The 24618-nt window shown below is 44.6% G+C and overlaps 1 protein-coding gene across 2 annotated transcripts in view; it reads right to left on the bottom strand.

The window, feature by feature from the left end:
* Nucleotides 1–24618, bottom strand: part of NOS1AP (nitric oxide synthase 1 adaptor protein) — a 76241-nt gene that overhangs the window by 41144 nt on the left and 10479 nt on the right. For both annotated transcript variants that reach the window (XM_053391415.1, XM_053391413.1), the window contains exon 2: nt 4569–4640. In XM_053391415.1, the coding sequence (XP_053247390.1) occupies nt 4569–4640 (72 nt within the window). The remainder of the gene's footprint in view (nt 1–4568; nt 4641–24618) is intronic.

The raw sequence follows: 24618 nt of genomic DNA, 5'->3' as shown, positions 1-24618 counted from the left end.
GACTGGGAGCAGCCACTGAGACCATATAATACCAGTCCTGAAAGACCTGCATTGGCTCCCAGTATGTTTCTGAGCACAATTCAAAGTGTTGGTGCTGACCTTTAAAGCCTTAAACAGCCTCGGTCCTGTATACCTGAAGAAGCATCTTCACCCCCATCGTTCAGCCCGGACACTGAGGTCCAGCTCCGAGGGCCTTCTGGCGGTTCCCTCACTGCGAGAAGCAAAGCTACAGGGAACCAGACAGAGGGCCTTTTTGGTAGTGGTGCCCACCCTGTGGAACACCCTCCCATCAGATGTCGAGGAAATAAACAACTATCTGACTTTTAGAAGACATCTGAAGGCAGCCCTGTTTAGGGAAGGTTTTAATATGTGACATTTTAATGTACAGTGGTACCTTGGGTTAAGAACTTAATTTGTTCTGGAGGTCCGTTCTTAACCTGAAACTGTTCTTAACCTGAAGCACCACTTTAGCTAATGGGGCCTCCTGCTGCCACTGCACAATTTCTGTTCTCATCCTGAAGCAAAGTTCTTAACCTGAGGTACTATATCTGGGTTAGCGGAGTCTGTAACCTGAGGCGTATGTAACCTGAAGCATATGTAACCCGAGCTACCACTGTATTTTTAATCTTTGTTGGAAGCCGCCTAGAGTGGCTGGGGAAACAGAGCCAGATGGGCAGGGTACAAATAATAAATTATTATTATTATTATTATTATTATTATTATTATTATTAATAATAATAATAATTTGCTGCTGGCAATAATGCCTTGGACATGCCATCTGACCGCACACACCAAGTGCATCTTTAAAATCACCGATCAGTGCTAGTGAAAACACACAAGGGGCTCCTCCGTACTATCAGGAACCCTGGGCCAAGTGCGCTTCTCCTTATGGGATGACAGATATTTATACAGTTATTCCCGTTCGCACACACTTGCATGTTGCTGTCGCATTTAGCTCTTTGAGGCGGGTCCGGTTCTTTCTTTCTTTTTTAAAGCATTATAATCTGAAATTTGTAGTTGTGTAGGATTAGACAAACTGAATTGGATGGTTTGCGATCATGACCAAGAATTATACGTGGAAATCACACGTTAAACTTTAAATTTACAAAATAAAAATAAAAATTGAGAAGCTAGACTAAAAGTCGCATTGGCATAAGCGAACTGGATTTCCCGACACTGTTTTGATAGAATATGGGGGGATTCGCAAATTAAACTCTAGTCGGTCCGGAAAATATATTAAAACTCAGCACATTCTATCCAGCCTCTTGCCTGCAGATTAGGAAAGGCCTAAGGTGAAAAATGACCACATGCAACAGCCATTCCAGGCATTCCTGACAAAAGCCAGAGGCTACCACACTCCTCTGAAGGGGGCTGCGATTCTTTACCATGGGAGGAGAGAGAAACAAGAAGCGGCTGGGAAGGGGGGGGGGGTCGGTGGCATATAAGATTCCACAAATCTTAATCGAACAATTTGTATATCCCTATCCCCCCCTGACTTTGGCTTCCCCCGTATTTCCGTATTGATTTATTAAACAAATTCTATACCCTGCTGGTTTTTACCTCTTATATAGTTGTGAAATTTTAGTCAAAACCTGCCAGTGAGTCCAAATCGTTGTACTGTCTTTTTATATACAGTCATACCTCGGGTTACAGTCGCTTCAGGTTGCGTTTTTTTGGGTTACGCACCCGCCGAAACCCAGAAGTACCGGAACAGGTTACTTCCAGGTTTCGGCGGTCGCGCATGCGCAGAAGCGCTAAATTGCGCTTTGCGCATGCCCAAAAGCGCTGAATCGCAACCTGCGTGTGCGCAGATGCGCTGCTACGGATTGCGAACGTGCATCCCACATGGATCACGTTCGCAACCCAAGCGTCCATTATAGTTTATAAATGGTTCCCACTCCTTTTTGAAATCGATGTTGTCTCTCTCATGAATTCAACCCTCTCTTTAAAGAGTAAGTCTCAAAAATTGATGAAAATGCTAGCGTTGCTTACACCCCCCGCTGACCATAATAAGGGTCAGTTGATAAAACACTAAAAAAATACCACCAATCATGGCAACATCAACCAGTCTTAACATAAGGACATCTATTACGCAAGGGATGCGAGTGGCACTGTGGGTTAAAACACAGAGCCTAGGACTTGCCGATCAGAAGGTCGGCGGTTCGAATCCCCACAACGGGGTGAGCTCCCGTTGCTCGGTCTCTGCTCCTGCCAACCTAGCAGTTCGAAAGCACATCAAAGTGCAAGTAGATAAATAGGTACCACTCCGGTGGGAAGGTAAACGGCGTTTCCATGTGCTGCTCTGGTTCGCCAGAAGTGGCTTAGTCATGCTGGCCACATGACTCGGAAGCTGTACGCCGGCTCCCTCGGCCAATAAAGCGAGATGAGCACCGCAACCCCAGAGTCGGCCACGACTGGACCTAATGGTCAGGGGTCCCTTTACCTATTACGCAAAGCGAAAAAATCCGAAGCTGCTATATTGACCTAGGGCTTTGACACACTCTCCCTCCCCCCAAAAAACAGGTCCTTTTCTGCATTTTAAACACTTCTTAGCTAAGTGCTTGGAAACTGTACTCCTTGCCAGGGTTTCTCTCGTTCTTCGGCTTCAATACAAGGCAACTGCTGCTCCGCCACACCTTTGCCTGGGTCATGTTGGCCTTGCGATTCCTGGAAAAGCTAGGCCGCCCCCCCCTTCCAAGACGTCTGGCAGGCAGCTCCCCCCCTCCTTGTCTGCTAAGCTTGAGATGGAATCCAGAGCGACAGATTAAGGCTGGAATCTGAGGAATTCACATTACTCTGCTTCCCCCCCTTCATTAGCACACGGCTGGGCAGGGATGGGGGAACAGAGGTTGGAGACCTCTGGGATGAGTTTGCGCAGGTCAGCGGCAAGGAATTTCCTGTTCTTGCGCTCATCGCTGTTCAGAAACAGAGAGCAGCGAAGAAGCGCTGGTCCTCCTGGGACAAATTCAACAGGCTCTTGCACGCTGCATAATGTCCTACAAAGAACTATCTGCTGTCACGGGAGGTTCTCGTCCACCATGTTTTTTTGCCTTCCCAAATAAGGCACATCGTAACTAAGGTGGTGGTGAAGTACCGTCCTTATAGGATGAAGCAGTGTTGGAAAGCAGGATAACAAATCAGAAAAAGCAAGCGTGGATGAGCAAAGTATGTTCTTTATTATCTGCATGCAAGGAATCCGCTTAAACACACACACTGTTTAAGCATAACTGAAGATACAAATTCAATAAGAGGAATGGTCTTGGATAGCCAACAATGCACTCTCAACTCTGCTGACCACAAATTTGAAAGAAAACTTCTTCAAATAATCAGCCTTGGGTATTTCAATATAAGGGGGAATTTCTCATGACAGATCAGATGCTTGTTGGCGATGTTCTGCTTTGATGGAAGATTTTCTATCTATCTTTTTGACCTTACTACAGTGGTACCTTGGTTGTCAAATGGCTTGACTCGTGAACAAATTGGCTCCTGAACACTGCAAACCTGGAAGTAAGTGTTCCAGTTTGTGAATGTTTTTTGGAAGCCAAATGTCCGTCGTGGCTTCCGCAGTTTCTGATTGGCCAATCCTGCAGCCAATTGGAAGCCACGCCTTGGTTTTCGAACGGATTAAGTTTGACAACCAAGGTACCACTGTATTCAAAGTTTCTAGAATGAGTTTATCGATGAAATCCACCGTACTGCATGTTATCAGCTAATACAGAATCCAGAAACGTTCAGTGAGGGGGGAGAGGGAGAGGCAGGGCAGGCAAAGTAATTGTTGCCATGGGCCAAGAGTAACTAGAGCCTTCAGGCCAGAAATGGTTAGCACTCAGGTGAGGGTGCAACTGAACTGAACCCACAATCTTTCTTCTGCAGCTGCCTTCCTGGGCTGAATTTTACATTGCAAACTCTCTGGGGTAGGAACCCTTCCTCCTCATGTTGTTATTACTTCCTAAAGAACTAGGCGCACTAGTAGTGATATAAAAATTCATGTTGCTAAAATTATTATTAGCAGAAACAGAACATGAGCCGCTGCCGTTGAGGAAGGGACCACATTTACCCGCTTAGGTAAAGGGACCCCTGACCATTAGGTCCAGAAGTGGCCGACTCTGGGGTTGCGGCGCTCATCTCACTTTATTGGCCAAGGGAGCCGGCGTACAGCTTCCGGGTCATGTGGCCAGTATGACTAAGCCGCTTCTGGCGAACCAGAGCAGCGCACAGAAACACCGTTTACCTTCCCGCCGGAGCGGTCCCTATTTATCTACTTGCACTTTGACGTGCTTTTGAACTGCTAGGTTGGCAGGAGCTGGGACCGAACAACGGGAGCTCATCCCGTCGCGGGGATTCGAACCGCCGACCTTCTGATCGGCAAGTCCTAGGCTCTGTGGTTTAACCCACAGCGCCACCCGCGCTTACCCGTTTACAAGGGGCTTAATAAGGATCGCAGCATTCCCACGTTACCTCTCCTGACCATCTAGAATTAAGATATCTCTCTCTCGTTCACACGAATCTTGTTCGGATAAAGCAGACATCTATAAGCATGCTGGAATCAAAGCATCAACACCACTTACCCTGATGCGTCTCATGGCCGTGACAATCTCCACCCTGCTGTTTGGCCGGGGTACATCTAGGCTGCCAATATACTAGAAGTAAAAGAGAGAAGAGTTAGGCAACATCAAGGCAAAAGTCAAACTTTCCTTCAGAAGCAGCCTTCTGGGCAGCTGCACCCCACACTGCGCTGCTCTCCTGCTCCTTATTACAGTGGTACCTTGGGTTACATACGCTTCAGGTTACACACTCCACTAAGCCAGAAATAGTGCTTCAGGTTAAGAACTTTGCTTCAGGATAAGAACAGAAATCGGGCTCCGGCGGCACAGCGGCAGCAGGAGGCCCCATTAGCTAAAGTGGTGCTTCAGGTTAAGAACAGTTTCAGGTTACGTACGGACCTCCGGAATGAATTAAGTACTTAACCCGAGGTATCACTGTATATTATTACAGGGTACCACCCCCTGCATCTTACTGAGAATGTGTTCAAAAAGCCACGTTCCAGTGGTTGCATTTTCAGTGCTTCCTAAATCTCTCTCCCCCAACACACACTGCTCACATCTGCATGGCTTCACTTTGCTTCTGTTCTGTATGCATTGAGGGGGCCTTGTTGGGCTGAGGGTGTCTTTACCCTGCGTTAGGGACACGGGTGGTGCTGTGGTCTAAACCATGGAGCCTCTTGGGCTTGCCGATTGGAAAGTTGGCGGTTCGATTCCCAGTGACGGGGTAAGCTCCCGTTGCTCTGTCCCAGCTCCTGCCAACCTAACAGTTCGAAAGGACACCAGCGGGAAGGTAAACAGCGTTTCTGGGCGCTCTGGTTTCCATAACGGTGTCCCGTTGCTCCAGAAGCGGTTTAGTCATGCTGGCCACATGACCTGGAAAGCTGTCTGTGGACAAACTCTGGCTCCCTCAGCCTGAAATCGAGATGAGCGCTGCAACCCCATAGTCGCCTTTGAATAGACTTAACCGTCCGGGGTCCTTTACCTTTTTTTAGGGGGTTCATACCCTGGCTAGAAACCAAGTCGGAACAGCTTAAGAATTCCAATCAGTGTTAATCTGGTTTGAGAAAGAACATATCAAACAGGAATATCGTATAACGATGCATGACATACATATGTGTTTTGTATTGAAAATCCAGCTCTGGAAGCAGGATGAGTGCACTATAAACAGGAGTGTGAGCACAGTCTAAGGAAAGTTAAGCACGATCTCAATGGTGCAGCTGATTTTAGACTTTGGGCTTAATGGTCTTATGGGTGTGTGGGTGTGTCCCTTTTGATGGCTCTGTGAGTATGGCTTCAGTAGCACACAAGACAGCATCTTAACCACCTTGCCAACAAAGGTCCATATAGTTAAAGCTATGGTTTTCCCAGTAGTGATGTACGGAAGTGAGAACTGGACCATAAAGAAGGCTGATCGCTGAAGAATTGATGCTTTTGAATTATGGTGCTGGAGGAGACTCTTGAGAGTCCCATGGACTGCAAGAATATCAAACATGTCCATTCTGAAGGAAATCAGCCCTGAGTGCTCACTGAAAGGACAGATCCTGAAGCTGAGGCTCTAATACTTTGGCCATCTCATGAGAAGAGAAGACTCCCTGAAAAAGACCCTGATGTTGGGAAAGATGGAGGGCACAAGGAGAAGGGGACGACAGAGGACGAGATGGTTGGACAGTGTTCTCGAAGCTACCAGCATGAGTTTGACTAAACTGCAGGAGGCAGTGGAAGACAGAAGTGCCTGGCGTGCTCTGGGCCATGGGGTCACAAAGAGTTGGACACGACTAAACGACTAAACAACAACAGCACACAATTAACATATCTCTTTTCTGCTCCACTGCCGTTCCATGCTTTACAACTGCTTCCACTTGCTTGGCATTTCGGAACAAACAAAAAAAAAATAAAATAAAGTTTGCCAACCCTGATAAGAACAAACATTTCTGAGTACGCGCAGCTTTGGATTTAATCTCACTGAAATCACAGCATCTTTACGATTACAGGGAAACAAATGGAGCTTGCGTCTGCCTGCCCTGATGCCAAACACGCTTGCTTGGGATTAAGCACACTGCTGCAGAAAGGGATAATATCTTTTAAACTTTTTAAAAAACCATAAAACAAGCATTTTATTATGCTGTCTCTTGGCTCTAAGATCTTTTGGGGCGGGGAGGGGAAACAGAAAGGAAGCTGCAGTGACCAGCACAAGTCTGCTGGCCCAGCCGCTGGCATGCAGTCTTTTTGCCAATGCCTCCTCCAGCTGCCACTCAATGGGTGGTCATCTGAAGGCCCCCTGGGCTGCGGGTACCGGGACTATGGGGTTGCAGCGCTCATCTTGCTTTCAAGCTGAGGGAAACAGCGTTTGTCCACAGCTTTCCGGGTCATGTGGCCAGCAGGACTATACCGCTTCAGGTGCAAAGGGGCACCGTGACGGAAACCAGAGCACATGGAAACGCCATTTACTTCCCTGCCGCAGTGGTACCTATTTATCTACTTGCACCAGTGTGCTTTCGAACTGCTAGGTTGGAAAGAGCTGGGACAGAGCAACGGGAGCTCACTCCATCGCGGGGATTCGAACTGCTGACCTTCCGATCGGCAAGCCCAAGAGGCTCTGTGGTTTAGACCACAGCGCCACCCGTGTCCCTTCATAGGGAGAATTTAAGTGTGATGGGAAAAGGGGCTCTAGGTTCAGAAGGAAGCATTATATCTTGAGCAGAGGTCACAAGGCCTGCAGCTTTCAGATGCATTCTTCCTCACTCAGGTCCATCGGCTGGAAGATCGCCCAGCCCACTCACTGTGATAAAAACAGCCCCCCTCCACCATCTGCTTGTAAGGATTTGGGAGAGACAGACAGATAAAGCACAGCGAATCCCATGCCAGATTTTCTGGGAAACTCCATTCAGAGATAGAACCACTTTGCAAAATTGCTCTCTGCAAGCCAAAATTTTGCAAGCGGGATTATCTCACAGAGCAAACCCAATCCACCCCCCCCTTGCAGTAAATGGTCAACCACTTTAGACAGGACTAACGTTCAAACTAAAGGAGGAAAGCCTGGGTTTGAAAATAGCTATTAACCATGTTTCTTGGTTTCAAGGCAGCCCTGTTTAGGGAAGCTTTTAATGTTTAATAGGCTATTGTATTTTAGTATTTTGTTGGAAGCCGCCCAGAGTGGCTGGGGAAACCCAGCCAGACAGGTGGGGTATAAATAATAAATAATAATAATAATAATAATAATAATAATAATAATAATAATAATTATTATTATTATTATTATTATTATTATTATTATTTTGAATTTGACGTTTTAAGCATATAGTTTTTATTGATTTTACCTTTTTTATAATACAGTGGTACCTCAGGTTATGTACTTAAATCGTTCCGGAGGTCCGTTCTTAACCTGAAACTGTTCTTAACCTGAAGCATCACTTTAGCTAATGGGGCCTCCTGCTGCCGCTGTGCCGCCGGAGCACGATTTCTGTTCTCATCCTGAAGCAAAGTTCTTAACCCGAGGTACTATTTCTGGGTTAGCGGAGTCTGTAACCTGAAGCGTCTGTAACCCGAGGTACCACTGTACTAAGCAAAGGGTGACATTCCAATATGTCATTGCACAAGTGGAATTACTTTTACTTGCACAATGGGACTTGCCATTGTTGTGAGTTTTCCCCCAACCCCTCCCCAAGTACATGTGGGGATGGCAAAGGGGGCACATGGAGGGGGAGGGGGGGAAAGTCTTGTTGCAGAAGCATAAATTGTGCTGCTTGCACCATTCTGAATGCTGCCCAAAGATACAACCATTGGCCAACTTCAGAGCTATGTTGGTTGGGGGCTAGGAGAGGAGTACTGCAGGAACTATGAAATATACTATCTAAACTTGGTTATAGCATAAAGAACCAGGTGGCAAGGAGGGCTGTATTTGCTTTGCCTCTCTGACGTCTTGGCAAACTTCAGAAACTCGAAGGTTTTGATGATGTTGGCAGTTCACAGAGGGCAAACAAGGCTTGGTCCTCAGACTAAGGGATGGGGCATTCTCATTCTTCCAACGCTACAATGCCAGCAAAATGCACAACATTTAATTCCTCTGAGCAGGCGTGAAACATTCTACTACAAGATGGTATTTCATCAAAGCTATCCCACTGGGGGAGCAGGGCGTGGAAATCTTCTGTTTCTAGGATCTGGTTGATTTGAATGTTTTGGCGTTTTTTAAAAATCGTTTTTATTTGATTTTACAAAATATCAATTTATAACAAAACCAAATACATATCCATTTAGAGAGATTTCTCTGAATTTTGAGACCTCCCCCAATCCCCTCCTTGGGTCCTATTGTCAATGTGTTCAACTACATATTATTTCATAATTTATATTTTGTATCTATCCATATTATACATAGGATTTGTTACATTACAAGTGAGATTAAAATCCTGCTAATCAGGGTGAATTTGATTAAAATCAAATCAATTTAAATCACAATTTAAATCACTAGTCAGTAAGACTTGATTTAAATCAATTTTTTTTTACAGAAAGACTCATTCTTGCTGGTATAATCTTAATATTTACAACCAGATGAAGGTTTCATTTTTGGAACAATAAATTTTCAGAGTAGTTTTTACAGTTATATCAAAAATTACTATTAGAAATACATAGATAATTATTAAATTATTGTGAGGTTTAATAAGTTAATTGTTTATATATGGACAACTTTTCTGCTGTACTTTATTGGAAGGAGAAAAATAATCATTTCCTTAATAACAATTTAAACAATTTATTTAACTAAAGCAGTAACATTATAGCATATGTATCCATGTTTGTTAACTGATGTGGTTTAACTTTTTAAAAAAAACAATAACAAACAACTTAGACTGAATTTTAGCACAAGTGAAAAACTTAAAACAAATCCTTATTTCCTGATGAATAGCCTTTGGACTATAATGTAACCTAAATAGAAAACTATCTTTAGAAAGATTTTTCCTCCAAAAGCATTTTATTTTAAAAATCCGATTTAAATAAAAAAAATCTGTTGTTGGTTTTTAAAAAATCATTGATTTTTATCCACCCTGCTGCTAATGTTTTCATTTGTTTACAGTGGTCTGCTAAATAAATTGTAATAATTTTGGCGTAGTCTAACAGCTTGATTTCATTTGATTTGAATGTTGATGCTGCAGCAGAACAGGAAGACGACAAGTCATGACACCCAAGAGCTTAATGTGAGAACCCTAGTTTAGTTTCTTAAAAGTGAGTAGTGGCTTCCTTGCTTCTGCTGAAGAATTCCTCTCACCATCCTAAAGATAAAGGTAAAGGGACCCCTGACCATTAGGTCCAGTCGTGACCGACTCTGGGGTTGCGGTGCTCATCTCGCTTTATTGGCCGAGGGAGCCGGCATACAGCTTCCGGGTCATGTGGCCAGCATGACTAAGCCACTTCTGGCGAACCAGAGCAGCGTACGGAAACGGCGTTTACCTTCCCGCCGGAGCGGTACCTATTTATCTACTTGCACTGTGATGTGCTTTCGAACTGCTAGGTTGGCAGGAGCAGGGACCGAGCAACGGGAGCTCACCCAATTGCGGGGATTCGAACCGCTGACCTTCTGATTGGCAAGTCCTAGGCTCTGTGGTTTAACCCACAGCGCCACCCTACAAAACAGCAAATCCCACACCTCAGAACTGCAATGAACCAGGGGACCATCTGCTCCCATGTAAACCTGCCATAAATCAAGATCTTCACCAGGGACTTCTCTGTGGTGGCACCTAAGTTGTGCCATTCCCTACCCAGACAAATTTGCCCTATCCTATACCCACTGATCAGAAGCATGTACAGGACAGTTCTGTGAAATAACCACAACAAAATTGGGAGTGTATTCAGATTTAGTAGCTGCAACTTTCCCAAACGTATCTCAAACAAACAGGGAGGTCTTCTTTTCGGCGAAGGGGCTAAGGAATGGCATGTACAGGTGAAACTCGGAAAATAATCTATTGTGGAAAAGTTTCCACAGTCTGTGTCGATTTGGGGAGCCATGTCATCAGCTGGTGTTGGTCCACTGTGCTTCATTAAGTCCAGGGTCAATGCAGCCATCTACCAAGAGATTTTGGAGCACTTCATGCTTCCTTCCGCAGATGAGCTTTATGGGGATGCTGATTTCATTTTCCAGCAGGACTTTGGCACCTGCTCACACTGCCAAAAGTACCAAAACCTGGTTCAATGGACATGGGATTACTGTTCTTCATTGGCCAGCAAACTTGCCTGACCTGAACCCCATAGAGAATCTATGGGGCATTGCCAAGAGAAAGTTGAGGGACATGAGACCGAGCAATGCAGAAGAGCTGAAGGCTGCTATTGAAGCTTCCTGGTCTTCCATAACACCTCAGCAGTGCCACAGGCTGCTAGCATCCATGCCACGCCACATTGAGGCAGTAATTGATGCAAAAGGGGCCCAAACCAAGTACTGAGTACATGTGCATGCTTCTACTTCTCAGAGGTCCAATATTGCTCTATTTGCAGTCCTTGTTTTGCTGATTTCATTTAATATTCTAATTTTCTGAGATTGTTAATTTGGAGTTTTCATCAGTTGTACACCATAAACATCACAATTATAACAAATAAAGGCTTGACATAACTCGCTTTGCATGTCATGAGTCTATCTCATATATTAGTTTCACCTTTTAAGTTGAATTACTGAAATACATGAACTTTTCCACAATATTCTAATTTTCTGAGTTTCACCTGTAAATATTGTAAATATTGTGAACAATGTGCAAAGGCCAGTAATAAAATATTGAAGCACCGTTCCACTTGCAGGACATCCTTAGCTGAGCTTTCAAAAGGGGGGAGAGATCTATAAATCCAGCTAGTTTATATCCAGATGGCCTCATTTTACTGCAAAGGGTCTCCTTTTACTAATCAAGTACCGCCTATTAATTTTCTAGATATCTCCTGGGAAAGTTCCATTCAGGATACAGGAAGGTTTGCTTCACACACACACAAAGGCTTCTGGCATTTTGGCCCCACATCTCACAAAAACATAACCCTGTTAGTCAAACCATCTGCCTTTAATTGCAAACTTTCTGTGCACATTCCATTTGCCTTAGTTTAAAAACAGTTATCTCTCTCTCTCTGCCTCTCTTATCGCTGTTGTATACCTGTCTTTTTTTCTCCCAGAGAGCTCTAATAGCAGTTTCAAGCGTTTATTGGAGTGGTTTAGATTAGGGAAACAACATGGGAGAATCCGCGACCAGAAAGAAGAAGAACATCAGGAAGAGTGGAAGAAATTTAAAGACTACTTGAATAAATATTGTAATATTAAAGATATGCAACCACTTGAAAGAAACAAGTAGGACTAGGATTAAAATGGAATTAAATTTATAAATAAGAAAATGTACGAAAGGAAAGCTATGTAATATGATTAGGACTGTGATATGGTCTTTTGAAACACTGATATTGGAAACTGCTACATATACCGGTAATTACTAAGAAATTCGGATGGAAGAGATTCGAGGAAGTCAAATACTATGTTTATGAAGATGGATGGTACTTAATTTTAATTAAGTGGTAATATGTTGTATGTATCTTTTTTCTTTTTTCTCTTTTTCCGTTCTTTTTTTGTCTGTCTTTATTACTGTTAATCTTTTCTTTTTTTTACTATGTTTATCTACTGAAAATAATAAATATTATTGGGGGGGGGGAGTTTATGTCCTACTGCTCATCCCAACTTTGTTCCCCCAAGTGCTGTTAAGCAGCTTGAGGTAGTGCTTTGAAAACAGAAGCAAAAGCAAAACCACCAGCGATCCTGATCATTGAACAAGTATTCCATGTGACGCGAAGTGTGGCTCTGGTAGGGAAGATAAAAGTCCCTACCAGAAAAGAATGGCAGATTAAGTTGATGGATTGTGCCAAAATGGCCGGAAGAATCAGAAATCCCCTACAGCAGTTGGTTAAAGGGGTTCAGGTCGGAGCTAAACAATATAAATTGAGAGCATTTGCAGATGACCTGGTACTTACATTACAAGAGCCAGAAGCTAGCACGAAAAGAGTTTTGGAAATAATTCAAGAGTTTGGTCAAGTGGCAGGATTTAAATTGAATAAGTTAAAGACTAAGGTATTGGAGAAAAATCTAACACAGTTTGAAAAAGAAAGGTTTCAGAATGCGACAGGGTTGACTGTGGTTAAAAAAGTGAAATATTTGGGGATAAATATGACAGCTAAGAATGTGAATTTATTTAAAGATAACTATGAAAAAACTTGGATAGAAGTGAAAAAAGATTTGGAGATTTGGTCAAATTTGAAGCTTTCCTTGTTAGGTCGAATTGCAGTTATAAAAATGAATGTATTGCCAAGAATGTTGTTTTTGTTCCAAGCATTGCAAATAATGGATAAGACGGATTGTTTCAAGAAGTGGCAAAAAGACATATCTAAATTTGTCTGGCAGGGCAAGAAGCCCAGAATAAAATTTAAGATACTAACGGATGCAAAGGAAAGAGGGGGATTTGCCCTGCCAGACCTTAAACTGTACTATGAAGCGGCAGCTTTCTGCTGGCTAAGAGATTGGCTACTTCTTGAAAATACAGATATTTTGGATTTAGAAGGTTTTAATAATATCTTTGGGTGGCATGCATATTTGTGGTATGACAAGGTTAAAGCACACAAAGGTTTTAAAAACCATATTGTCAGAAAAGCACTACTAAATGTCTGGACTAGATATAAAGATTTGTTGGAAAATAAAACCCCAAGGTGGCTGTCGCCAATGGAAGCTAAGGCAGTTAAAAAGTTAAATATGGAGTCTAAATGGCCAAGATATTGGGAAATTCTGGAAAAGGAAGGGGACAGACTGAGATTGCAGAGTTTTGAGAAACTAAAAGGGAAAGTGAGAGATTGGCTGCACTATCATCAAATAAATGAAGTGTTTAAAATGGACAGCAAAATTGGCTTCCAGGTGGAAAAATCAAAATTGGAGACTGAACTGTTAGAATCCAGCACTAGAAATTTGTCAAAAATGTATAATTTGCTGCTGAAATGGAATACACAGGAGGAAACGGTTAAATCAAGTATGATTAAATGGGCTCAGGACATTGGTCATAACATTATGTTTGCTGACTGGGAGAAGTTGTGGACCACCGGGATGAAATTCACGGCATGTAATGCCTTAAGAGAAAATATTATGAAGATGATCTATAGGTGGTACATAACCCCAGTCAAGCTTGCAAAGATTTACCATTTGCCTGACAATAAATGTTGGAAATGTAAGGAAAAGGAAGGCACATTCTTTCACCTCTGGTGGACGTGCCCGAAGATTAAGGCATTCTGGGAAATGATCTATAATGAACTGAAAAAGGTATTTAAATATACCTTCCCTAAGAAACCAGAGGCCTTTCTCTTGGGTATTGTCGGCCAAGGGGTGTTAAAGACGGATATAACTTTCTTTATGTATGCTACAACAGCAGCAAGAATACTCATTGCGAAGTACTGGAAGACACAAGATCTACCCACCCTGGAAGAATGGCAGATGAAGGTGATTGACTACATGGGTCTGGCAGAAATGACGAGCAGAATCCGAAACCAGGGAAGAGAAGCAGCGGAAGAAGAATGGAAAAAATTTAAGGACTATTTAAAGAAATACTACAAAATTAATGAAAGTTAGAATGATGTTGGACTAGAAAATAATTGGTTACTATTAGTAATGGATAAGATAAGGAGAATAAGGAAGATTAAACTAAATTAAAATAAGGGAAGATTTGCTGAATAATTGATTAGAAATTGGAATACAGAAAAGGGAGGCATGAGGAAGTCGGAGAAGAAAGGTATAAGAAAATAAGATCTGAAATTGTACTTGTTTTTGTTTTTGTTTGTTTGTTTGTTGTGTTTATTGTATTGTATTGTTATGTTTTTGTGGTTATAAAAAATTCTTTAATAAAAATTATAAAAAAAAAAAAAACAGAAATCCCCTACAGAACCTGCCTCCCACCTGGACCACAGGGCTTGACCTCTGCTCACTAACCACACCCCCAACAGGTAAATGGGGGAAAGGGTCGCTGCCAGCATTAAGATAAATTCAACAGTGTAAACAAGCTTTGATGGATGCAATAATGGAATGCTAAATGGTATAGGTAAAGGTAAAGGTGAAGGGACCCCTGACCATTAGGTCCAGTCGTGGCCGACTCTGGGGTTGAGGCGCTCATCTCGCTCTATTGGCCGAGGGAGCCGGCGTACAGCTTTCGGGTCACATGGCCAGAATGACTAAGCCGCTTCTGGCGAACCAGAGCAGTGCACGGAAACACTGTTTACCTTCCCACTGGAGTGGTACCTATTTGTCTACTTGCACTTTGAGGTGCTTTCGAACTGCTAGGTTAGCAGGAGCTGGGACCGAGCAACGGGAGCTCACCCCGTCACGGGGATTCGAACCGCCGACCTTCTGATTGGCAAGTCCTAGGCTCTGTGGTTTAACCCACAGCGCCACCCGCGCCCCAGTGCTAAATGGTATAGTTTTTATAAAATACAGTGGACCTTCCGGATACAAACTTATTTCATTCCGGGGGAAAATTAAGTAAATAGAGGTGTGCTTCTGCGCGCGCACGTGGCACGACTGAACGCTTCTGCGCATGCACGCAGCGTGATTGAGCGCTTCTGCGCATGCGGTGAAACCCGGAAGTACAGTGGTACTTCGGGATGCGAATGGGATCTGTTCCAGAACCCCGTTCGCATCCTGAACAGAACGTAAGACGCACTTCATTACTTCTGGGTCACCGCGGAGTGCAACCCAAAATACTTATCCTGAAGTGTATTTATCCTGAGGTATGACTGTATACACGGGACACAGGTGACACTGTGGGTTAAAACACAGAGCCTAGGGCTTGCCGATCAGAAGGTTGGCGGTTCGAATCCCCGTGACGGGGTGAGCTCCCGTTGCTCAGTCCCTGCTCCTGCCAACCTAGCAGTTCGAAAGCACGTAAAAGTGCAAGTAGATAAATAGGTACCGCTCCGGCGGGAAGGTAAACGCCGTTTCCGTGCGCTGCTCTGGTTCGCCAGAAGTGGCTTAGTCATGCTGGCCACATGACCCGGAAGCTGTATGCTGGCTCCCTCAGCCAATAAAGCGACACAAGCGCTGCAACCCCAGAGTCGGCCACGACTGGACCTAATGGTCAGGGGTCCCTTTACCTTTACCTATGACTGTATACACTTCCGGGTTTGCCATGGCCATAACCTGAAGATTCCGTATCCAGAGAATACATAAGTAGAGGAACGACCGTATGCAGGGATTTATGTTATGTAAAACGAACCATTTACCAAGTCCCAGGAAAGGATAAGCAGCAAGAGATTCACATTGTAAGACTTCAGATTGAGGCTATATACCAGGAAAAACAACTGGGCAGTGAAACTAGTCACTCAGCAAAATCGTAGTGTCCCTTCTCACGGAGGTTAAGTTTTGGGGATTAGTTTGGAGTTCAAAATACGTTGCAGTTAGAGGAATTTCTACTATCTAAGTTACCCATTATCTTTAAAGTCCTCATATCTCTTCACCAGATGCCATGGCTCTTGTCCATGGGTAGGCAAACAAAGGCCCGGGGGCATTATCCGGCCCAATCGCCTTCTAAATCCGGCCTGTGGACGGTCCAGAAATCAGCGTGTTTTTACATGAGTAGAATGTGCCCTTTTATTTAAAATGCATCTCTGGGTTATTTGTGGGGCATAGGAATTTGTTCATATATTTTTTTCAAAATATAGTCCGGCCCCCCACAAGGTCTGAGGGACAGTGGACCGGCCCCCTGCTGAAAAAGTTTGCTGACCCCTGCTCTTGTCTTTAGGTGAGAGATTGAAACTGAAACACGATTTACTCTGGGTCAGGGATGTCAGGAGATTCCAATGAAAAAGGAATAGGAAGTGGGAACTGCTACGGTTCATGTGTTTGTCTGTGCTCAGAAGGGAAACCGCTGCCTCCTTCCATCCCCTTTCAGAGTAAACTCACTGAAATGAGTTGGGTTGAAGAATTGATGCTTTTGAATTATGGTGCTGGAGGAGACTCTTGAGAGTCCCATGGACTGCAAAGAAGATCAAACCTATCCATTCTGAAGGAAATCAGCCCTGAGTGCTCACTGGAAGGACAGGTCCTGAAGCTGAGGCTCCAATACTTTGGCCACCTCATGAGAAGAGAAGACTCCCTGGAAAAGACCCTGATGCTGGGAAAGATGGAGGGCACAAGGAGAAGGGGACGACAGAGGACGAGATGGTTGGACAGTGTTCTCGAAGCTACCAGCATGACTTTGACCAAACTGCGGGAGGCAGTGGAAGACAGGAGTGCCTGGTGTGCTCTGGTCCATGGGGTCACAAAGAGTCGGACACAACTAAACGACTAAACAATAACAACACGTTACTACAACTCTAAATGCCTAAGCAAGTTGGGCAGAGAGGACCAAAACGGAATATATGCTCGGCCTCAGTAAGCTCAAGACATCACTAGCCCTAGAGCTGATCCTCTTGGATGAAATGCTTTTAATCAGCTAAAAAGGTCCCTGATTAAATCTGGCAGCAGAATTCTAATACACATATTTTGAATGTGTTGTTTTTAATGCAAATGCGGGCAAATAATGCAGATGGCAAGCACCGTTCTAAGAGAGGCTTCCGTGGGGTGAGGGATTTTGGGTATAATATACAACTTACAGCATGGGAGAAGTTATGAAGTGGGATTTAAAATTCACAGCATGTTACACGCGGAAATAGAATTATATGAAAATGATGTACCGTTGGTATTTAACTCCCAGTAAATTAGCAAAAATGTATAAAACAGGGTCAAATGTATGCTGGAAATGTAAGGAAAAAGAAGGCACCTTTTATCATATGTGGTGGAAATGTAAGGTAGTAAAAGAATTTTGGGAAATGATATATAATGAGTTGAAAAAAAATGTTTAAAATAACTTTTTCTAAAAAAAAAAACCCCGAAGCCTTCATTTCGGAACCCTAGGTGCCGAAATCCCAAGGGAGCAGAAAAGACCATTTATGTATGGTCTTGGATGTTATTGGCCCAAAGATGGAAAGAAGATAAAGTCCCTACCAGAGTACAGTGGTACCTTAGGTTAAGTACTTAATTTGTTCAGGAGGTCCGTACTTAACCTGAAACTGTTCTTAACCTGAAGCACCACTTTAGCTAATGGGGCCTCCTGCTGCCGCCGCGCCACCGGAGCACGATTTCTGTTCTCATCCTGAGGTAATATTTCTGGGTTAGCGGAGTCTATAACCTGAAGCGTATGTAACCTGAAGCGTATGTAACCTGAAGCGTATGTAACCTGAGGTACCACTGTAGAATGGCAGATCAAGTTAATGGATTATGCCAAAATGGCAAAAATGACCGGAAGAATCAGAAATCAGGAAGACCACAATTTTAATAAGGAATGGGGAAAATTTAAAATTTATCTTAAAAACCATTGTAAACATCTAAAACCGTTAGTAGGATTGGAATGACACTTGTAGTTCAATGGTGAATTTTGGATACAATGGAGAGATAAAAGATTTTGGATTGTTATAAAAGATGCAGGAGGAAATGACTAAGAATAGGACCCACAAAGGGGAGCAAGGAAGTCCAGGAGATTCTTTGGAATCTTGTCTTTATGTTGTATGTTGGGTATGTAACAACAACAACAACAACAACAACAACAACAATAATAATTTATTTATACCCCGCCCATCTGGCTGAGTTTCCCCAGCCACTCTGGGTGGCTCCCAATCAAGTGTTAAAAACAGTACAGCATTAAATATTAAAAACTTCCCTGAACAGGGCTGCCTTCAGATGTCTTTTAATGATAGGATAGCTGCTTATTTCCTTCACATCTGAAGGGAGGGTGTTCCACAGGGCGGGTGCCACTACCGAGAAGGCCCTCTGTCTGGTTCCCTGTAACCTCACTTCTCGCAATGAGGGAACCGCCAGAAGGCCCTCGGCACTGGACCTCAGTGTCCGGGCTGAACGATGGGGGTGGAGACGCTCCTTCAGGTATACTGGCCCCAGGCCGTTTAGGGCTTCAAAGGTCAGCACCAACACTTTGAATTGTGCTTGGAAACGTACTGGGAGCCAATGCAGATCTCTCAGGACCGGTGTTATGTGGTCTTGGCGGCCGCTCCCAGTCACCAGTCTAGCTGCCGCATTCTGGATTAATTGCAGTTTCCGGGTCACCTTCAAAGGTAGCCCCACGTAGAGCGCATTGCAGTAGTCCAATTTACTTTATTGTAAATTGTACAACTTTAATCTGAAAGACCAACCAACCAACCAAATGAATAAATGAATGAATGGAAAGGCCTCCAAAAGACTGCCACCCACAGCGCAAGGGTCCATCACCTGAACAAGACAGGAAGCTGCCTTATTTTTGAGTCAGGCCACAGCTCCACCTGACTCAGTATTTCCTGCTCGGACTGGCAGGGATTCTGCTGTTCATCAGGCAGCTGGAGATGTCAGGGGTTAAGAACAGGGTCCACTTCATGCAAAACAGGTGGTCTGCCACAAACCTCTGCAAACCACCAAAGTGTCAGTTTTTTAAAAAATACCGTATTTTTCGCTCCATAGGATGCACCTTTTCCCTCCTAAAAAGCAAGGGAAAATGTGTGTGCATCCTATGGAGCGAATGCAGGGGGAGGCAAGCGGGAAAAGCCCTCAAGAACTCCGTGCGGCTCTTGGGGGCTTTTCCCCAGGAGAAAGAAGGGACTGACTGGCCCCATCAGTCCCTTCCCACACCTCCTAGAAAAGCCAGCAGAAGCCGCGCAGCCCCTTCAAAGAGCGTGCGGCTTCTGCGGGAGGTGGGGGAATTCCCGTGTAAGCGGCTTCTCTCCCACTTTCCTGCTTCAAAGTGGAGGGAATCCGCTGCACTTGCGAGCAGAGGATCCAGGGCTCCGCTTCCTTCCCTCGAAGCAGGGTGCAGGGAGGAAAGAGGGCAGGAAATAGATGCCGGGCAGGAAGACACAACCACACTTTGACCACTGGAAAGTCCACCTCAGCCTCCCCAGATTTCCACTGAGACGGCCAGGCTAATCTCGATGGCCGTAAGTCAGGCTCAGCATTATTAACTGGACTTTGATAAGCCATGGCTCCCCTTCCTTCCCTCCTCTGAGGCTTGCTTTAAAGCAGCAAAGAGGGCAGGAGCCGCCCGTTTTACTGCTTTAAATAGTTTAGTGCAACATTTGATTCAGAATATTTTTGTGTGTGTTTTCCTCCTCTAAAAACTAGGTGCGCCCTATGGTCAGGTGCGCCCTATGGAGCGAAAAATACGGGGTACTGCGAATTTAAATGGGTCGACTACTCGATGGAGATTCAATCAAATAAAATCTCCTTAACCGAGTTACAGCTCTTGTGGGCACCAGCACAGGAATAAAATAAAGGGGAGGGAACTGAACAAATTGTTCCTATTTGTACTTCCCCCGCAAATATCTGATTACTTTCAACACTCCCGATTGCAATGCAATTTAAAATCTGCAGGTTTTAGGGCGGAAACAAAGTACAAAGAATGTTAACAAGCTAATAAAGTCCTGAACAAATTAGAGATTAAGACCTCTTTTTCCTTTTCTTTAAGCAATCATTGGTCAGGTTTCAGAAGGAAAATTCCAAACCTGACAAGATTTGTGGGAAATGGCATTTTGCCTCCGAAAACAGCAAACGGTCACTGGGGGGGAATGAACCGTATGAAAGATTCCTGCACAGAACAATGGTACTAGAAGCAAATTCACATCACTGTAGAATTAAACCATCTATGGCCTTTTAAAAGCGGGGTGGGGGAGATAGTGTTTGTTACTATGTTATGTGTGTTTGTGTTTTTACGTTGTGTACCACCTGTGGTCCATAGATGAAGGACAGTAAAGTGGTACCTCTGGTTGCGGGCAGGATCCGTTCCGGAACGCCGGTCAGATCCTGAGGTTTTCACAACCGGAGGTGCCTGTTCTGCACATGCGAACGGCAGGGAGCTTCTGCGCTTGCGGCAAAACCCGGAAAAATACCGTATTTTCCACCCTATAGGGCGCACCGGCCCATAGGGCGCACCCGACCCCAGAACAGGCAGCTATCCGCAAGCCTGGGGAGCCCGACGGGAACTCCCGCCGGTCTCCCCAGGCTTGCAGATATCTGCCCGAAGCCCGGGGCGCACTCCGCTGCGCTCCCCAGGTTTTGGGCTGTAGGCTGCTGTCCGCAAGCCTTGGGAGCCCGGCGCGACTTCCCGCCGGGCTCCCAAGGCTTGCGGAGGGCTTCCTGAAGCCTGGAGAGCGAGAGGGGTCGGTGCACACCGACCCCTCTCGCTCTCCAAGCTTCAGCGAAAGCCTGCATTCACCCCATAGGACACACACACATTTCCCCTTCATTTTTGGAGGGGGAAAAGTGCGTCCTATAGGGCGAAAAATACAGTACTTCCAGGTTTGCTGCGTGCGTATCCTGAAGGCTATGTAACCAGAGGTGCTCGTAAGTAGAGGTACCACGGTATAGAAAATAGATAGATGATAGATAGAGAAGACTGCTTTCTCCTAAGGCTCTCTTGGACTATTGAGGCATTGCTTTCCTACTGGAAACAGGATTAAAACGGGGTTTTTAATGTAGAGTGCAAAGTAACTGCTGGGAATGTGATACTTCCCAAGCAGATCCAATACCTATAATCTGGAACTACCCAGTAATTAAGATTTTCTGGACTACGGTCCATAACTTTTATCAATGAAATGACTAAATACTGACTATTGCAGGGATACCTTTAGGCAATTTGAAACATATAACATGAGAGGTAGATCTGAAAGTTGTGTTCAATTTATTATTCCTGGGGGTGGGCGGGTGGGACTCTGTGCTTGTCTTGGGACAAAAGCACAAACTCCATTGATCTCAGAATGGTTTGAAACAATATGCGGCATACTAGTTATGCATTTAATATATTACAAAAGGCCAAGTAATCAAGTAAGCAGGATGCTCAGAGCGATAAGACGTTATTTTCTGCACATGGAATGATAGCTTTCAAGAAGAAGATATCCATACGGTGCTTTTGCTCTGCTGTAAAAATGTATTTATCTGTGTGCATGTGTTTAATTTATTAATTTAATATGTATCAATTTAATTTAATAGTTATGTGCTGTATCTATCATCTCTCTAGTTACATGTTATATCCACCCATCTATATAAAGGTAAAGGGACCCCGACCATTAGGTCCAGTCGTGGCCGACTCTGGGGTTGCAGCGCTCATCTCACTTTATTGGCCGAGGGAGCTGGCGTACAGCTTCCAGGTCATGTGGCCAGCATGACTAAGCTGATTCTGGCAAAACTAGAGCAGCGCATGGAAACACTGTTTACCTTCCCGCCGGAGCGGTACCTATTTATCTACTTGCACTTTGACGTGCTTTCGAACTGCTAGGTTGGCAGGAGGAGGGACCAAGCAATGGGAGCTCAACCCGTCGTGGGGATTCGAACCGCCGACCTTCTGATCGGCAAGTCCTAGGCTCTGTGGTTTAACCCACAGTGCCACCTGCGTCCCTATCCATCTATATATCTACCAGTAAAATAAAGAACTGGCAAAAGTTTCCCTACATTGGTGATACCATTGCTGGATGAGAAAGACTCAGAATGAATGAATTCTAATTTGCAACAAGCACCACCCCCCTCTCTCTGTCCTTATCCCAAACTCTCCAGCTTGGATGTCCGTCTGCCTGCTCCTCCATATAGGAAGGACTCATTCATGAATGGGAGTCCATTTATCCTGTGGCACTGAGGAAGCCAGCTCTCTTCCATCCCACGGTTTCTGAATCACACAAGCAGAGGTGATGTGGTCAAGATGTGGAGCAGAAGCACATGACCGAAGGGGACATTAAAAAAAAGGAACAGTAGGGTGTACAATCAGAAGGATGCGGGAACAGAAGCTAGCCAGTGAACAGGAAACCTCAAGGGACCGTCTGATTCATGTGATGACTCCGTGTTAGCTTTTTAAGAAGTGCACCTTCTGCCTACTCCGAGTAGGCTTGCTAAGATGTATAAGAATGAATCAGATAAGTGCTGGAGATGCAAAGAGGTTGAGAGAATGTTCTTTGATATGTGGTAGACACGTAAAAGGGTAAAAGAGTATTGGGAAATGATGTGTAATGAAGTGAAAAAAATGTTTCTTTCCCCCCAAAAAACTAGAGTCCTTTCTGTTGGGGATAATTCAGACTGAAATTACCAGGTGTCAAAAAAGGTTACAGTGGTACCTCAGGTTACATACGCTTCAGGTTACATACACTTCAGGTTACACACTCTGCTAACCCAGAAATAGTGCTTCAGGTTAAGAACTTTGCTTCAGGATAAGAGCAGAAATCATGCTCCAGCGGTGCGGGGGCAGCGGGAGGCCCCATTAGCTAAAGTGGTGCTTCAGGTTAAGAACAGTTTCAGGTTAAGAACGGACCTCCGGAACGAATTAAGTACTTAACCCGAGGTACCACTGTACTTATGTATGCCACTACTGCGGCCCATGTTTCGTTAGCCCAAAAATGGAAAGCGAGCGTGGTCCCAACCAAAGAAGAATGGCAACTTAAGTTGACTCAATATGCACAGCTTGCAGACTTAATTTATGGAATAAGAGAACAAGAAGATTGGAAAAGGTTTATTGAATATATGGGAAGTAACCAGCCCGTCTTACCCATAGAGGCTGGTGGCGCAGGGCGCTAGGGCGCCAAGTTCTGGAGGGCGCCAAGCGAGAGTCCGGGGAACACCAAACAAGCGTGCTGAGTGAGCAATGGTGCGTGCGCCGCTCCAGTCGAATGTTGGCTCGGTTTTTTCCCTTTTGGCCTGCAGGCGCTGAATTCTGCGGGGCGCCAGAAGGCTAAAAGGGAAAAAACCGAGTTGGCACTCGGCAGGAGCGGTGCACGCTCCCTCGCTCCCTCAGCACAGGCCCGCTCGCTCGGTGTGCTGCCTGCCGTGGCCACTGCGGCATGGAGCGGCCAGCTGAGCCAGGAGGCGCCGCGTCCAGCCTCCGTCTCTTCCCCACCGGAGGAGCCACCCTCCAGTCGCTGCCCGCCTCCTCCAGCCCTAAAAAAAGGTCGAAAACTCTGGGAAAAGGGGGGCGCCGGGGATCTTTGCACCAAGGCGCCGGATATGCTTAAGACGGCCCTGGAACTAACTGTTTACAGCTGAAAACGCTGGCAGCACTGAGATAAATTACAGCGCTGGATATGCTTAAGACGGCCCTGGACATCACCCACCTGTTAAACCCCTTTTCTATCGGAAGAGAGTCCTGACTGACAGGAGGCATTACTCTTTGAACCTCCCTTCCCTTCAAAACAAGCAAACTGATATATAATGAACTGAAATAAATACCGTATTTTTTGCTCTGTAAGAATCACTTTTCCCCTCCTAAAAAGTAAGGGGAAATGTGTGTGCGTCTTATGGAGCGAATGCAGGCTGCGCAGCTATGCCAGAAGCCAGAACAGCAAGAGGGATTGCTGCTTTCACTGCGCAACCATCCCTCTTGCTGTTCTGGCTTCTGAGATTCAGAATATTTTTTTTCTTGTTTTCCTCCTCCAAAAACTAGGTGCGTCTTGTGGCCTGGTGCGTCTTATAGAGCGAAAAATACGGTATTAAAAATAACTTTTTCTATAAAAAAACCCATGAGGCCTTCCTTTTAGGAATTTTAGGTGCCTAAATCCCAAGGGAGCAGAAAAGACTATTTATGTATGTGACCACGGCTGCACGGATGTTATTGGCCCAGAGATTGAAAGAAGATAAAGTCCCAAACAGAGAAGAAAGGCAGATCAAGTTGATGGATTATGCCGAAATGGGGAAAATTGATAATTTATCTTAAAGACCATTGTAAACAGTTAAAATTGTTAGTAGGGTTGGAATATGACTTGTAGTTTCGTGGTGAATTTTGGATACAATGGAGAGATAAAAGAATTGGATTATTATAAAAGATGCAGGAGGAAATGAATAACAATAGGACCCACAAAGGGGAGCAGTCCAGGAGATTCTTGTTTTTTATGTTGTATGTTGGATATGTGGTTGTAAAATTGTAATCTGGAAAACCAAATAAATAAACATAATGAAATATTTAGCATTAAAAAAACCTACCCAATACAGGGCAGATGTCTCCTAAAGGCTATATCTTATCTCCTTGACTTGAAGGTCACATAACTCCAAACC

This window comes from Podarcis raffonei, chromosome 6, assembly GCF_027172205.1.
Source record: "Podarcis raffonei isolate rPodRaf1 chromosome 6, rPodRaf1.pri, whole genome shotgun sequence".
Classification (NCBI taxonomy): Eukaryota; Metazoa; Chordata; class Lepidosauria; order Squamata; family Lacertidae; genus Podarcis; species Podarcis raffonei.
Note: the sequence above shows the minus strand (reverse complement) of the source record. Positions and strands in the feature narration are given on the sequence as shown.